Consider the following 17,196-nt stretch of genomic DNA (forward strand, 5'->3'; position numbering starts at 1 on the left):
GAATCCAAAAGTAAACAAAAAATGCCTCTGATCAGTGAGGAAAACCACCACTGAAAGTCATGACATGCGGAAGATATTTTTCCATTCTGACATCAAGCTAAACACTGAGAATTAAATATTATCAAAGGTTAGTGAATTAATATATATATATATATTCGGTCTTTTGATTCCCCTGCAAAGTTGCAGTGAGTTCACAGGGACAGAATATTAAGAGGAACTAGAAGTTTAAAACAAAAAAAGCAACAAAATAGCAATAGATAATAGGGAAGAGACAATAAATGTAAAAGTAGATAACTAGAAAATGTCATGATCTTGGTCACTTATTGAAGGGATAAGAGTGCAGCAGATAGTGAAGTCTCATCATATATCATTTAACCTATAGGAAGTCACCTATATATGCCAGGAGGGGGAGGGGGAGAGGGAGAGGGAGAGGGAGAGGGAGAGGGAGAGGGAGAGGGAGATTAGAGACTGATTTATATACTGCTGAGATCTGCCCACTCTTCCACTCAATAAACATATGGTCCCATAGTGAGTGGGTGAGGAGAGATGGGAATTTGCTGTTTCTACAGTTGGCTTAGGTTTCACTTTCTTCTCATGGTGTAAGCATCTCACTGCATCGAGTTAGATTCTAATATTTAAAGTATTTATCTTACAACCTGGCTTCTGAAAGAAAATTACTTCATCTGGGTCTCAGCTGAACCAACAGTGATCAGTACTGAACTTCATTTTCCATGCACATAATGAAATTGAGCAGGACCCTGCGGGGCTCCTGGACACAAAAGTCTTTCTGTGTCCCCCATTTCTTTTTTTTTTTTAATAAATTTTTTTTTTAACTTTTGGGTTTATTTATTTATTTATTTATTTTTGGCTGTGTTGGGTCTTCGTTTCTGTGCGAGGGCTTTCTCCAGTTGCGGCGAGTAGGGGCCACTCTTCATCGCGGTGCGCGGGCCTCTCTCACTAACATGGCCTCTCTTGTTGCGGAGCACAGGCTCCAGACGCGCAGGCTCAGTAATTGTGGCTCACGGGCCTAGTTGCTCCGCGGTATGTGGGATCTTCCCAGACCAGGGCTCGAACCCGTGTCCCCTGCATTGGCAGGCAGATTCTCGACCACTGCGCCACCAGGGAAGCCCCCCCATTTCTTGTTTGTAAGAAATAGGCTTCATTCAGCCTTCGTGACCTTCCCTGAGTTCCAAAGGGCAGGTTGGAACAGTTGCTAATCAGGGAAGGGAGGGGATGTGGAGACAAAGGAGGAGCAGTCAAGGAACAATAGTGCAGCCTTGGGGCAGGATCCTGGTTCCACCTCAAGGGATACACATAACAATATCTTTGAGCTCTTTTGCAGAACTAAAACCCCTAACAAATGGAAGATGTTAACTACTTGATGAAGCACTGTTCACTCCAGAGAGAAGGTCACAGTTTGATAACCTCAAGAACCACAGGAGCTCATCAGGAGACCCCCTGAGGCCAGATTAAAGGAATGCAGGCCCTGCACACACCCAGATCCTTATCAGCAACCCCGCCCTTGAGCCACTGCTATAAAACTCCTCACCAAATTCTCCCAGGTTGGGACACACAGTTTTGAAGGGCATGAGCCCACTGTATCCCCCCCTTTGCCTGGCAAAGCAATAAAGCTAATCTTTTCTACTTCACCCCAAACTCTGTCTCTGCGATTCAATTAGGAGGCACCAGTGCATAGAGGCCAAGTTTTTGGCATCAATAACTGTACAATGAAATAGAACAATAATCGATGCTTACAATGATGACCCTGAAAATTAAGAAAAATTTAAATTACACTGTGTTTTAGAATCAGAAATCCTGGATTCCAGTCCTAACTCATTACTACTGGTTGTGTGATCACTGGCAAATCAGGTAGGTCACTCAAATTCATTATCCTTGAAATGTGGATATAACACTACCACCTAACCCATAGTTTTGTTGGAGAAACTAAATGAGATATTTTACATGAAAAGAACTCTGCAAACTGTAAAGTACTGTAAAATTGTTGGTTAGCTATTATGCACCGCTTAATGAAGCAAAACAGAAGACAATCAATGAAAGTTTTCATTAAAATAGTTAAAATGAAAATATTTCAACACTTAAAAGATTTGGTTTAGGCTATCCTGAAAATAACATGTTTATATATTCAATTCCCTTTTATTAATACATAAAACTCAGAATGGTCTATTCATTTATTAGAATGTTATCTTGCCCATTGTTATTTCCAGATGGTTAAATGAGATATCCATATAATTTCAGATGTAGAGCTTTTAAAAATTAAGTAGAACCCCCAATGTACCACAAACATCTGAGGATACTGCAAAGTGTCAAAAATGCAAGAAGCTCAGAAGTGTATGTTTCCCAATCTTTCATAATTATTAGCAAACAACATCACATAAAATGGCTATAGATTTTGATTCAGCTGGTCACAAAAACACCCTTACAACTTCTTCAAGTACCTGGTGTACTTTAGAGTTGAAATTGATTATTTATATATTATGGAAGTTCTTTTTTGTTTGGTTTTGTTTTGCTTTTTGGTTCTCTGGCATGTGCCCTGATTTTTTATTCTCTCATCTTTTCTATTAGGCTGTAAAGTTCCTTTGGGTAGCAAAAAATGTTTGGCTGCAGCAGCTAATGCAGCATTCTTCACATAATAAACTTTAAGCTGTGCTCATAAAAATCTGTAAAATGTAATTTGCTAATCATGTTAATAACCTTTAACCAAATTTAAGGGAATCAAATGTATATCTAAATTCCAACATCTTTAAATATAAAATTAGTGGAATAATAGTTAGCAAGTCCTACTCTTGATTAGATTTCTAGAGTTTTCAAACTTTGAATAAGCTAAGCAAACTGCAGATCCCAGGCTTTCTTCACAAGAGCTCAAAACTCAACAGTCATAGTGGATTCGTTTTACCGAAAAGGAGAAACTCTGAGATCATTTTTTAAAAGGGCAAAACTAATTTCATTATAGCGGGCATTTGCACCTGAGCATTGCTTTCCGTTGTATATAATTTACTTGGAGTTAGTCATTACATGTTAAGACTCTTATATCAAACAATGTGAAGTTTCTTCTTTATGAAGAGCAGAAATTACAAGAAAAATTATTTCTGAATATAGGTTTCCCTTTTAAATTTAAAATGTAATATAATTCTAAACTACGTGAATTTGGGATTTCAAAATTTTAAAATCTTATATTTTTCTCTTGTGTCAATGTTTGGCATGATATTAATATCTGCTACATAAATAAATGAATCCACCTGTGGCTTTATATACACAGACGTGCATGTGAATATTGTAATTGAAACATCTATGTCTCCATGTATGTCTCTATAAATGCAATTAATACAACTGAGGACCAGGGGTGAAATTCAAAACTCTAAAATGCTTGTCCAGTTCCAGCATGAACTACTGAGTAAGTCTAAATTGACTTTTCCCCAAAATAGTTCCTCACAAAAGAGTCAGTTCATATTAGCTTATAATGTCTTTTGGGTTTCAATTGTTTTATTTTGAACAACAAAGTTGCACAGTAGCCTGAAATAATCTCAAGAAATATGAATTTGGGATGCTTATATTAGTCATCTGCCAGAACTGGTTAATTTAAAAAAAAAAGGAAGTGAAAAAAATTGATAAACCAGTAGCAATTATTCCTAGGGTATAACCTCACACCAGTGGTGAAGGTCATTGTAAACAAGTCTTTTAAAGATAGTTTTAAAAAGCAAAACAATAAGTTATTCTGATGGGGTGTAAATAATTCACATCTAAGAAAAATGAAAAGATTATCTCTCCTAATATTTTGGGAATGGGCACCGAAGTTAGGGATAAATATTCCAGTGATAACATTGAGGAAGTGAAAAATGGTCCTTCTGGTAACTGGCAGCTAGCTAGGTGTGATGGTCCCAAGTGAACATAAAAAAACAGTCACAGAAAATAAACTAGACAGAGACAAGGCCACTCTGCCACCACAAAAGTGATGAATATGAGGCACTGCTACTTCTTTAACAGTGACAGCTCTGCCCTGCTTTAATCCTTTCACCTTCTAGATAAAAGTTGTTAGATACCTGATCACCACATTGACTCCATTTCTTGAAAGCATCTAATCCAAAATGGCTTCCTCCTTCCTAATTCCTCTTTAGAATCATTCAGCCAGCTCTTGCCAATGCCCTCTAACTGAGATGCCCCACAGTCTCTCTTGAGGGCTTTCTCCTTTGCTACAGTAAGCTAAATAATCCTAATTTTTTTTTATTATAGTTATCTTCCTAGTTGTCTTTGGACAGAGGTTTAACAGCACCATATGGGGATCCAAACACTGCCATACTGCAAATCACTTAGAAGGAAGACAGTAAGCTCTAGAGTTCTGGAATATATATCTATGAATGAACTCTTTCCATAAAATACAAATGTGGCAAAAGCAACATTCCTAATTAGTATGTTATTTTATAAAATGTGAGATTTCAAATATGGAAGTGCTAATCAATTAAGAAATTAAATATAATTAGGCATTTGACAATCTCATCCACATTCTTAAATGGTTCTATCAGTTGCTCAAAAATTTATTATAAATTTTATCTTCTCAGTTGGAAAGTGGGGCTCTCCTTATATTCAAGCATAAGTGATAACCATTTATTCAACCTCTCATAGTCAAGACTTTTTACTCAGTTGTGAAGCTAATTTGCATTAAAAAATGAAATTCTCCTACTTATGTATTAATAAATTATAAAATTTCTCTAATACTGTTACGCTCTATAATTCTTCTCTGAACTGCTTCTATTATCATTGACATGGAAATTGTGTTTATCAAATAAGTCAGTCAAAATGGATCTGTTCATTTGGGGGGACAAACTCATATCTGTTATCTTGCTATTGATTCTGATGTTATCAAAAAAAAGTTGCACCAGGTAAATGAGACCATATGCCTGATAGATGATTTGTAAAATCCAAATATTGTTATAACCGTAATATCTAATTGGGCAACATGTGACCAACAAGATACCACTTGACCTGCTATACCATACACAAATTTTGAGATGCACATCTGTTGTGAGTGATATATTTTAAATTATCAGGCAAAAAAATAAATAAATAAACCCAAAGAAGTTTTTAGAAATGTTAAGATGTTGATGTTGGCAGTAGAACAAACTCAGGAGAAAAAAAAAAAAACAGCTTAATCTAGTTAATTAACAACAAAACAGCTGGGAAAATGAAACACCCCTGGTTTTGACTGACTATAATTGAAAATGACTAATGATGCTGTCATTTTGCAGCTTATATTGGAGGAAATGATGCCTGGAAGATCATAATTGGCCTCTTGACCATTTGTTTACAGTAATTATTTTTGTGTTAAAGGTTGGGGTGGAGCCCTTTAGCCAAATATAGAAAGCTCTAAACACCTTATTTTTTTTCTTATATTTTAAAAAAAACAAGAGCAGTAATAAAATATATTATTAGATTCATGTTAAGATTTTTTTTGGATAATCTAAAAAGTTAGCAAAGCAAACCAGCTGGTGTGATCTTATCACTTTACCAAGTTACTAAGACATTTTAAATTCTGTTAATGTTCTCAGTTCTAATAATGGAAGGTGATATAAGTATTTCAAAATATATACACACATTTTAAAATTTTTAACAGAAAGAGTAGTGTTCCAAATTAAGTTAAAGAATAAGTACAAATAGAAGAAAATGTTATCTAAATGCTTAAGTCCAAAAGAGAGTTAACATTTTTTTAAATCAAATAACAAATGGCTTTTTTTTGTAGCTGTGGATATTGTTGCTACTGATGGAAGTTGTTTTTGTTGCTTTGTAACTGCTAAATTTGGTGCTATTGAGGGACCTACTCATTACTCTGTGGAAAATGGAACACATTAAAATGATTAACAGTATTATCATAAAATATTATTACCAAAAGTATAACTTAAGCAAAATGTTAAACAATTTATTGAACTTATCCAACCAATCTTCAACAACTTCTGAAGTTAAGATGAAGGAACAATGTACAAATCAAATGAAATAAAAGTATGTGTGCGTGCGCGTGTGTAGGGGGGAGAGAGAGAGAGAGAGATAAGAGATAGAAAGCAAAACAAAGATGCTTATTTCTTCAATCATATTATTCTAAGATTTTTCCAGTAATTTTGCATTAGAGATCTAGTGCTATATTTATGCCATGAGTAGACCTGTCTCATAATATACGTTTGATCTTTATCAGGAAGTCCTCAAAGAAAATAAGGAAGACGTTTAGTTAGGGATGACAAAAAAAGAAACTAAAAATTTACCATCTTTGGAAATTAAAGAAATCCTAGAGAAGTTGATAAAGTTAAGAAAAAGGGAAAAAAACTGAACAGGGATGAGCCCAGCTCCCAAACAGGACTCAGCTTGGGAGATGAGCGTAGGAGGTAAGCAGACAGCTTGTCTGATGCGGAATGTGGAGGTGCCAATAGACAGTCAATTTTCTAAGAAACAGAATCATTTTCTGATGTGTCCTTAACTAGAATCTCTGCAAGTGGTGGACATACTAATTATCCATTTAGATACTGGATCTTATACATACACCATGAGGGATTTTCATTTTCTTTTTAAAGACTATCACCATCTTCTTTATAATTGTTACAGTTTCTAAATGTACCTCCTCCCAAAAACAAAACCCAAACTTCTATCATGAAAATGTACTGCAGGCTACTTGTACCCTTTTCCCTTCTATTAAGGAGTGAGAAACCTCAAAGTTAAGGAGGAAAGGCATTAGGAAGGGCAAAATTTTAAAATTTTGATATATGAAGTCAAAGTTTAAAACAGGCTTTGTTTATGTACTATCAGAGCAATGGCTCACCCTTTAGAAAAATCATCCCTAATCTTTAAAAAGAAGTCTTTGATCCATGCAGAGGTTTAAACAGTCCCCATAGCTTGCTACCTTGTATTGCTGGGTTCCACGTTTTGAACGATGAGGTAGTCTTTGAGCCTCTAGAGTTTTAGGCCACCACAAGCCCCGGCTAATCTTCAAGTGTTTCCAAGGTCATGGCCCTTATCAAAAGCTGCACGTGAATAATCTATTTCTCCACACTCCTGATCTCCCAAATCAACCTTGCCCTTTTGCCACTGTGAACCTCATATGGTGATTCCTCTCCAAACTTGAGGGGTAAATGGTAGAGCAGGAATGAGTTTTCACTTAAGCTGTGCTTCTCCCCCATGAACTGATTTGAGAGGACATGGGGAAGGAGGGAAAGAGAAAAGAAAGAAGAGGGCTGTCTCTACACAGTGGTTTCAAGGGATATGAAAGTGAAGGACGTGAACACCTCCTTGCTCTCGCTTTCATTTGAGAAAGGTAATTCCCCTCTTATGTCACTAATGCTACAATAGAAATTAGATAGGCTCAGACATGGGGGATCCCAGCTCCGATCTCACAGTGGCCCAGGAGTTGAGGGTATGATAAACTAGCTTCAACTGCTTGGATTGTTTACATACAATGAAAACAAAAATCTTCTCGTTGACTTTCAATTAAGGCTTTCCCTCTGTTTTTTTATAAAGGCACTAAAGCAAAAGCCAATTGAAATGCATGTCTGTAATCTGTAACGATTATGCCAAATCCTGCATAAAGTCTTTGAGGATCAAACAAGAGTAGGCAGAGCAGACCTACAAAATGGTCCATTGGTCCGTCTCATTGCTTGCTATGAAAGTCACTCTGTTAATCAAGAAAGGTGTCTGCTTGGGGACTGGCTTTCTCTAGAGCATCAAAAGAAACCCTGAAATTTGCTGCTTTCAGGACCTTTTCTAGCTCTCCAATCTAAATACTGTACACATTGCTACTTTATGAAAATTATCATACCAGGCCTAGACTGGATGCAAATTATTTTGGGGGGATGTTAGGAGTGGGGACAATGTATTCCTGTATAAATGTCTATCGATACCTACAGAGGAAATCTGTGCCTTTCGCCACCTGGTGTTTGGACATTGCGTTTAGGCTAAAACTTTAAATTTACCTAAGAAAAAGCCTCTTGTAAGCTGTAAGGAAAACAAACAAGCTTCTAGAAATGAAGCGACACAGTGTAAGTCATGGTAATGTTATTTGCAAGGACAAACTAGTTCTGTATAATGAGGTTATTGACCTGCACTGTTTTAGAGCAGTTTTAAACATGAGGGTGAGGCCCACTAAATCTCAGCCTGCAACAGTAGCTAGAGAAACCAGGACTGATCAATAAACAGCCACCATTACAGGCTCTTAGGAACCTTCATCATAATGGGAGCCATTATAATTTTGGTCAGGTACAGAAAATAAGGTGACCTATACCTAACGTCTATTTATCACTGGACTCTCATTAGCAAGTGGAAGCCATTGATTAGCTATTTTTTGAAAACTGAACTGGTCTTCCGTTTCTCTCCTCATGTAATAGCCCTGTGAATAAATGTGTCCTAGACTTCAAAATGCACATGGGGAAAGGAAAGAAGTAGAAAGCTTTCTCCCTGGCCAGCTTTTTACTGAAGAGAGAAGCAATTACATGACATTCCACTAAAAATTCTTGACCCAATAAAGTACTGAAGCCCGAATGCCGATTTTCCTCTTTCATAAGAAAGAGCAACAGAGAAAAGAAAGGTCATGGACCATATTGTGATTCTTTACAGCTGCTGGAGACAGACAGTATGATGCAGTAGCTTGATTTGAATTAAGCCGAACGACATGAAAAGCATCAAGGCTGGCAAGCAAAGCAACAGAGCCTCAAAGAATTTAATCTACCTTGAAGGTGGGACTATTTTTTGTATTGATGGCAGCGCACCAGGACAGAAATGAGTCCTTTAATGCAATGACTCGTTAATAGCCTTAAGATCACAATACATAAATAGGATATGTTGATCAAAAAGATAGCTCTGCCTCTGCTATTGCAGGATGGCCAATATTTCTTTACAAGTTATTTCATCGATAATAAATAGACCATGTCAATGGCAAATGTACGACAGGGGAAGCATAACCCATTATGAGGTAATGGATATTGCTAGAGGTTGCTTCATTACCTTCACGGGCTGAGTGGCTGGTTTTTCCTTGTACAAATGCTGCCCTTTAGACAAAATCCCTTCCACATCCGGCTGTTTAGCTTGAACTGCTACTTCAGTTTCCTGGGGAAAAGAGCACATACAGTGCAGATTAACTTCACAGTTAGCAATAAAATTACTAAATTTAAATATACCCTTGGAGATTCCACATGTATTGCAGGTCAATTTCTGCACAGTACATAGGGGCACAAAGTAGTTTTCAGTGCAGAGAAAAGAAACGGAGGTCTTTGTGAAACACACCAAAGTTTAAAAAATTTATCCCAAATCTTCTTATGTCATAATACTATTATATAGAAACAGAGACACTTTATATTTTTCCAAAAAGTAGAATGCAATAGCGAGAAGTATGATCTATGAATATGATTAATGTGGATAAATATTATTGTTAGCTTCAATAATCTCAGTAATCCTAATGTCCATTTTACTCCACAAACCTCTTATTTTAACAGGATTCTTCTCGGGACTCTGGTTCCAAAATTTTGTTTTGAAATAGAAACCAAATAAATCTTTCCACATCATTGTCAAAGTTATTAACTTTCTTTCCAAAAAGTAAACACTTAAAGCACAGTATCAAGGCTTATTAATTATTAAGCAGTCAAATTAAATAGGCTTTTTGAGGAATGATTAAATTATCTTTAAAAATGTGTTTTCCCTTAGTCTGGAGAAGATTGAAGAATGACCGTATGACCAAAAAACGAAACAAAACACAACACAAGAAAAAAAATCCCCTTCAGATATATGAACATAAAGTGCTTTGCTACTGGGTGCTGTCTAGCTCTCCTGAAGAGAGGACAAAAGAAACGTGCATAAATTGAAGCTGAAGGAAGTGAAGTTAAATATTACAGAAGACTTTTTGGATGTAACACTTGTTAAACACTAGGATGGCGTATCGATTAATCAATGTCAGGCGTCAGTCAGGGCCTGGGCAATCTTCCCCAGATAGCAACTCCTGATTAACACATATCTCTCTTCCTCCCTCTCCTACCCTGTAGCCTCCCAGCACTGCCATGTGTACGTGTCTTCATGCCACTGCTTCCTTTATCCACTGTGTTTGTACCTGTCCTCTCTCAGCTCATCTGAGCAGGGTGTCCTCTGAACCCAAATTACTGCAATCTTACATGGCACAGTAGGATGCCCTGTAACTTGTGAGTCCTCATCACATGCTCTTGAGAAGGATTATTTCTTCAGTTCTTATAATAAATAGCAATGGGAGGTAGGCACTTTGGTTAAAAGGGTCCATGACATGAAGACTAACTCCATGTGTTAAATGGGTACGTGTGCAGCACACACACACACACACACACACACACACACACATCACCTTTAGAGACAATAATTCTGGAAGAAACAAACCTAAAATTGTAAGTATCAATTCACTCTTTATGATAGATAAAAAGTTCTGAACGTGATTTTTTTTTTTAAAAAGTTGCAAAATTTTAACAAGTTCAAAATCGGAGTGTACTTTGTGAGGGTTGGGTAATTCCTTCTTCCTTTAAAAATGATTTATAAGTACACCCAGTGTAAATTCTATACCTTCAGAAAATGAGCACAAATAATCTATAATTTTACCACTGTTTCAGGTATGCAGCAAATGACGAGCACGAACACCCTTCTCTCCCTGCCCCGTCTTCAATCGCAAATAAATAGTTCCAAAGATCACAAAGAATCGATGCCACTATTGAGAAGGCACTGGCAAATAACCAGGATTAAAAGACTGCATTTGATATGACAAGGAAGTCCCTCAGGAAATAAACACACAAATTTTAATTCATGAAAGTTTCACTGGCAAATGAACAGAAACAGCGGCAATGCTGACATGAGAGCAGCCCCGATATTACTTAGAGCTCCAAGTTCTAAGGTGGAGCTTATTAGATGGACTGTGGAAAAGGTGGCATGCCATGTGAAATGTCTATGTTTTGCACCTGCAGAAAGTAAAATATTCCCTCTTCAGGCCACTGAATTTGCCCTAGATTTAGTCCTCTGATGAATGAGCATTGCAAAGTCACATCACTTCCGTTTATAGAAATGTTTCCTAGTAGCATGTCCTTTCATCAACACTATTGCCATCTCTTCGTCCTTTAATGAAATAATGGAGAGTTTAAGTACCTGGATAAGATTTACACCTGGTCTAACAGAAATAGAGCAATGGGTGAGAGAAATCACGTTCAGCTCTTAATTCTTTGTGGGTACCTTCCCTTCGCAATTTTTTGGAGAACTAGATATCTAATGATATGCACCTTTGATAAACTACTTTAGAAAGACCATTTTGAAGATAAATTTCTACAATTTACCTCACTACATTTACTTGTAGTGTGAATTTATTAGTTAAAAGATAGGTTACTTATTGAGGGTTGAATTTTATTGCTTAAAGGGTCAACTGTAGTAAATACAATTAAATTCCCTTAAAATGTCCCTTAGTATAGTTTTCTTAAGTTAGTGTGAAAAAATACACTATGAGAGGCTGATCATCACCATGAAAAAAATGGAAGTATGTGTGAGACAAATTTAAAAATTTTGATATCCCTCCATGCAATTAAAACTTGACATGGAAAAATTGAAAAGCAAGCAAACAAACACAAAGGCCCAGCCAAATCACATGACTACGCAAAGATAAGAAAAAGCTGCTGAAATCATTAGCTGTGCTGAAAATATCAACAAACTGCTATAGTGACTGCTATAGTGATTATGTCACTATAATAATATTAACAAACCAGAGTTGCTAAAACTTTACCATGTGTCAAAACACTGTACGTTTCATACATTTTTTCCTCATACTTACACTCCTACAAAAAGGGTATTATCTGGGACTTCCCTGGTGGCGCAGTGGTTAAGAATCCACCTGCCAATGCAGGAGACACGGGTTCCATCCCTGGTCTGGAAAGATCCCACATGCCGCGGAGCAACTAAGCCCGTGTGCCACAACTACTGAGCCTGTGCTCTAGAGCCCACGTGCCACAACTACTGAAGCCCGCGTGCCTAGAGCCCGTGCCCCACAACGAGAAGCCACTGCAATGAGAAGCCCGCGCACCGCACCGAAGAGTAGCCCCCGCTCGCTGCAACTAGAGAAAGCCCGTGCACAGCAACGAAGACCCAACACAGCCAAAAATAAATAAATTTATAAAAAAAGAAAGGGTATTATCTAATTTTGCAGATGCTAAAACTGAGGGAGATTAAGTCAACTGTCCAAGGTCATGTAGCTTGCAAATGGCAGAGTTGATATTATTACCAGGAAGTGTGTATCACTAAACCTCCACTTTATCCCTCCTTTGTTGAGTATAGCGTGTATGTGTGTGTGTGTGTGTGTGTGTGTGTATGCACATGCTAAAACTGGCAGCCACATCTCTTACTATCATGTTAATTTTTTTCCTCTTCTTTAACTCCAATACATTCTATAGTATCCTTCCAGTGTGTAAATGAGAGAAAATCCTGTCTCTTCCCACTGGAAAATAAATTCTTACATAGCTTTTAAAAAGCTCCAAGGGTGTCTCTTTGTGGCTTTACAATTGCCAAACTGATGATATCCAGGCCAGAGAATTGGTTTGAGTAAATCTTTTATCTCACAAATGGCCTCCCATCTTTATATGATTTAAGATGAGGTGAAGGAGGTCACCACTAAAATGGAAACACAGCTAATTATAGTGGCCAGTTTTTTGTAAGTAGAAAGTGTTCAACTTCAAAGAACATTCAGACAAGAAAGTCTTCATGGGATTTCAATCAAAAAAATCTCACTTCTAATAATAGAACATTTCCATTTAAGTTTTTCCCTCTGCCTTATTCTTAATATATCCCCTGTAATGTAAGATTGCGCACCAGGAGTTAAGACCCTTATGATGTAACTAGAGTTTTTTTTTTTTTCAACATAGTATTGACAGTTCACTAAAATCTCATGCATAATTTTAAGTATTTAATTTTTATTAAATAGGTAATAATAGGAATAACCCTTCATTAATACTAGGAGAATACTGCAGTGTACTTTTTAAAAATCCAGCCTTGATAGGTTTTCAAAATGGAGTAACTCTCTAAGCACCTTCAGTCTTATTTATTAGACAGCATTACTAATATTGCTGGTGGTGTTGGTCTGACGAGCAGCTAAGCAACGGTTAGTGGTAAAAAAAAGACTGAACAACCCCTTTGAGGATGAAAGTAGCAATTCATATGCAAATTAATGTACACTTACATTCTCTAAGAATTTATTCATTGACTACTGTATTTCTAATTCAATATTAAACTGATTGCACACTTTTTTTTTTAAACTAGAAATTTGGTGCTGCTAAGGATAATATAAGAGAGATACATTTTGCCTTGTTTTCCTTTATTATTTTAAATTTATTTATATTTCTATCATTTTACTTATTGCTAACCTTAGAATATATCAATATGTATGTATATATATATATGTGTATATATACATAAAAATATATATATCACAACATAAAAAGGGTGGGTGAATACACTCTCTTCCCCATTGACTTTGGTCTTTACCACATGCCTCACTAGGATCAATGGACTGTGGGCAGACATGACTGTATGACAGCTCTGAGCTAGGTCTTTAAAGGCAATTCAGGATTCACTAGTACCTCTAGTTCCTGCCTTCCACCATGAGAGAATAATGTATCATAAAGAAGCTGCTCTTTCAGCCTGGGTTCTGGAATGAGAAGACGTTTGGAGCAGATCCACAGCCTAGGATGAGAAAATCTGAACTTGACCCATAGTGTAGAGTAAAGCTGCCGCTGATATGCAGACACATGAATGAGTGATCAATGTTTGTTCTTGCAAGTCACTGGGATTTGGGGGTCATTTGTTACTGCAGCAAGAGCTGACAATTACAATGTTATAGTGAAACAAGCAAACAAATATATGGCTTTCTGGGAAGAAAAAACAAAGTAAACCTTTAAAATAAATGGGCTCTAGTCACATATATTGACTGCACTGTCTCTCATTCCATATACAAACTGTTTGCTAAAAAGGGTGGCAAGAAACGAAAAATGAAACGTAATCAATATTGTGTTAGAGCCTGACTTCTCTGGCTTAGATTGTCAGGCAGACTCTGACAAATGAAGGCTGATGGATGGAAAAACACAACATTGTGCAGCTGAGTTTCTTTCTTTTTTCCCTCATGCTGGGTGACTATTCTTTTATTTATCTACAATTAGGTTTGCTAGACCACAGCAACACGGCTCTCCTTCACTGTAACTGCAGCCTGTCAAGTACGTGCCAAGCTGATCGACAAAGAATGACAGGTTCTCTCTTTCCATTCTGAGCTAATCAAGGGCAGCCCATCAAAGGGAGGTTTTCTTCTGATTTAGAGATTTATGGATTTCAAAAATAATCTGTCCAAATATACAAAATATAATGCCATATTGATTTTTAAAGTGGCAAGTGTTTTGAAGTCAAGATGATAGAATCTATTAAGGTACACACTCGGAATATTCAAGGCCAACCAAAGAGTGGACATAGGTGTGATCATCAGGTAATGAGACTGATATCCAGAAGCCACCTGTAGAAGCCATCCATTCATAAAGATGGGGTTTCAAAGTCCTTTTGGCAGTAGAATGCCTTTGGCAAACAAAATCTTACCCAACTCTCCCCAGCATACTAATCAATTCATTCAGTAAATATATACTGAATATAAGAGCACCTATTATGTTCTAAATACTATTTTGATACTGGATATATAAGAGTCAATAAAACAGACAAAATTTTTCTGTTCTTGTGAAGTTTACATTCTAATGGGAACCATGGACGATAAAATATAAATTACAGCACATCCAAGGATGAAAAGTGCTAAAGTGAAAAAAAACAAAACAAAACAAACAAAGCATCAAGTGGGGATAGGAGGTGTATGTGTGAGCTAAGGGAACATGGGAGGCGGACATTTGAGAAAGTGCCTCCAGGGGAAAAGCCTCACTGAGAAGGTGACATTTGAGTAAACATTAGGAGGAAGTGAGGGAATGAATCAAGCAGTATTTCAGGGAAGAACAATCTATGCAAGGGAAACAGCAAGTGCAAAGGCCCTGTGGCAGGTGTGTGTCTGGCATGATCAATACACGTATAAGGAAGCCAGTGTAAGAGGAGTCTACTGAGCAAGGGGAGGGTAGCAGGAAGCAAGCCAGAGAGATGGGGGAGGGTAGGTCCTGCAGGGCAATTATGTGAGGACTTGGGCTGTTATTCTGAGTGATATTAGGAAGCATAGGAGGGTTTTCAGCAGAGGAGTGATATGATCTGACTTATTTTTTAACACATCATTCTGGCTGCTGTGTTAAGATTAGACTGAAAGAACGCAGAGAATAGACAGTAATTGTGAGCAGACTCCCAAGAGGGTTTGTTAAATCTACATTGTTTGGAGGGAAGTACTTGCTTACTGAAACCCAATGTACTTACTCCAAAAATCTTTATACATACAGTTCTTAAATGAGGACTAAATCTCTGATCTGGTTTAATAGCAACACAGGACACTGCTTGAAGCAGTCTCATTCATTGAAACTGGTGCTCTCCAGGTTTTACTATGTTCCTAAGTCCTTAGTGGTGAAGAGTGTGGGCTCTTCAGCCTGGTTATCTAAATTCCAACCCTGGCATGAATTGACTAATTGCAATAAAGACCACATGGCCCATAAATCCTAAAACATATTCTAAAACCTTTGCTATTTGGCCATTTGCAGAAAAAGTTAGCCAACGGCAGATCTAGAGAAATGGTTAGGATTGGCATTTGTGACTCTAAAAACCTTCAGGTACACAGAAAAATTATATTTTTAAAGATAAAACACAAGCGACATTTTGCCTTTTACATCCTTATATAGACACATAGACATAGTCAAACAATTTATAGTTATACTTTAGAGAGGGCTCAACAAATATTTTAGGCGTTGTGAGTCATACGGTTCCTGTCATACCTGGAGTCTGGCACTATCATGTAAAAGCAACCACAGACAATACGTAAACAAATGAGCGTGGCTGTGTTTCAATAACTATTTACAAAAACACAGAGTGGACTGAATTTGGCCCTTGGACTATAGTTTGCTGACTCCTGCTTTGATGTATTACAGTGTTCTTGGAAGTAATCAGACTAGGGATAAGAACATGTGAGTTCTAGGCTTATTAATTCCTGAGCTGGGGCAAGTTACTTAAATTCTCTAATTTCAGTATCTTTAATTACAAAATGGATGAAAGTGAGAGAGATTATTGTGGATAAAGAGTTAAAAACAACTTTTTCCCCTCTGCATCAGACTTTGACCTTCAAAGAACTTTCGAGCTGTATTTTCCCTGGAAACCTGATAAAATTGGAATGTCAAATGTGTTAGTAGGCAGCATTGCTTCTGCAAAAAAAAAAAAAAAGAAAAAAAAGACTGGTAAATTACACCTGGCTTAGGAGTTCTACATTTGAACTACAAATGTGTAAGGGAAAGTCATCGTTTTGGGGATCCCCTGAGTGCAGTAACTCTTGTAATTGAGCATGTACCTTTCAAGGATCTTGGAAACTCTATGTTATAAGACATTAACTCCTGGGACCCATGAAGCTTCTAGGCCAGGGTTGACCCGGCACCACTGTGTGAGTCTGCTTTCTTTTTACCTGAACTATCATCTGAGAGTGTGCAGGTGCTGCAAAGAGAGTAGCTCTTGGATGGCTCGGTGAATGTTGTACAAACTGCTGTGTATTCTAAGCCCACTGAAGAGAGATGCCTGATCCCGCCTTCCTGGGAAGCTGTGCTTCTGTTCCTGTAGCCTTCTAAGTGAATTTAAAGCTGCAAGTGGTTAATGGTAGCCTTGTTCAGTTGCACATAAGAAGACTCGCTGACGGGCTTGACAAGAATCATTTCTAAGGCCCACATTTTATTTCCACAAATATACTGCTCTGAATTGGGATACATTTTACAAATGATGGTATGCCATAGTCTAATTGGCAGCACTTTTTTCTTAGTGACAGATAAAATAACGATGCATATTCTAATCAATGGTGTCTTAGAAACAATGAAATATGGTATGTGACCAGGATATTCATAGTAGGTCAGGATCAAATGATTTAGTATATGCAAAGGTAATACTAACTGCTACCATTTATTGAGAACTTACTAAGTACAAACACTCTGCTATGCACTTAACATTAATCATTTTAAGTAATCTCATTCAATCTCCACTGCAGAGCCTTTCAGCAGACATTATTATCACTTT

At 37.2% G+C, this 17,196-nt stretch overlaps 1 protein-coding gene across 6 annotated transcripts in view; it reads right to left on the bottom strand.

The window, feature by feature from the left end:
* DMD (dystrophin) overlaps positions 1–17,196 on the bottom strand; it is a 2,476,968-nt gene that overhangs the window by 733,582 nt on the left and 1,726,190 nt on the right. For all 6 annotated transcript variants that reach the window (XM_059910880.1, XM_059910875.1, XM_059910877.1 and 3 more), the window contains one exon: positions 8,992–9,093. In XM_059910880.1, coding sequence (XP_059766863.1) covers positions 8,992–9,093 — 102 coding nt within the window. The remainder of the gene's footprint in view (positions 1–8,991; positions 9,094–17,196) is intronic.

Source organism: Balaenoptera ricei, chromosome X, assembly GCF_028023285.1.
Source record: "Balaenoptera ricei isolate mBalRic1 chromosome X, mBalRic1.hap2, whole genome shotgun sequence".
NCBI lineage: Eukaryota > Metazoa > Chordata > Mammalia > Artiodactyla > Balaenopteridae > Balaenoptera > Balaenoptera ricei.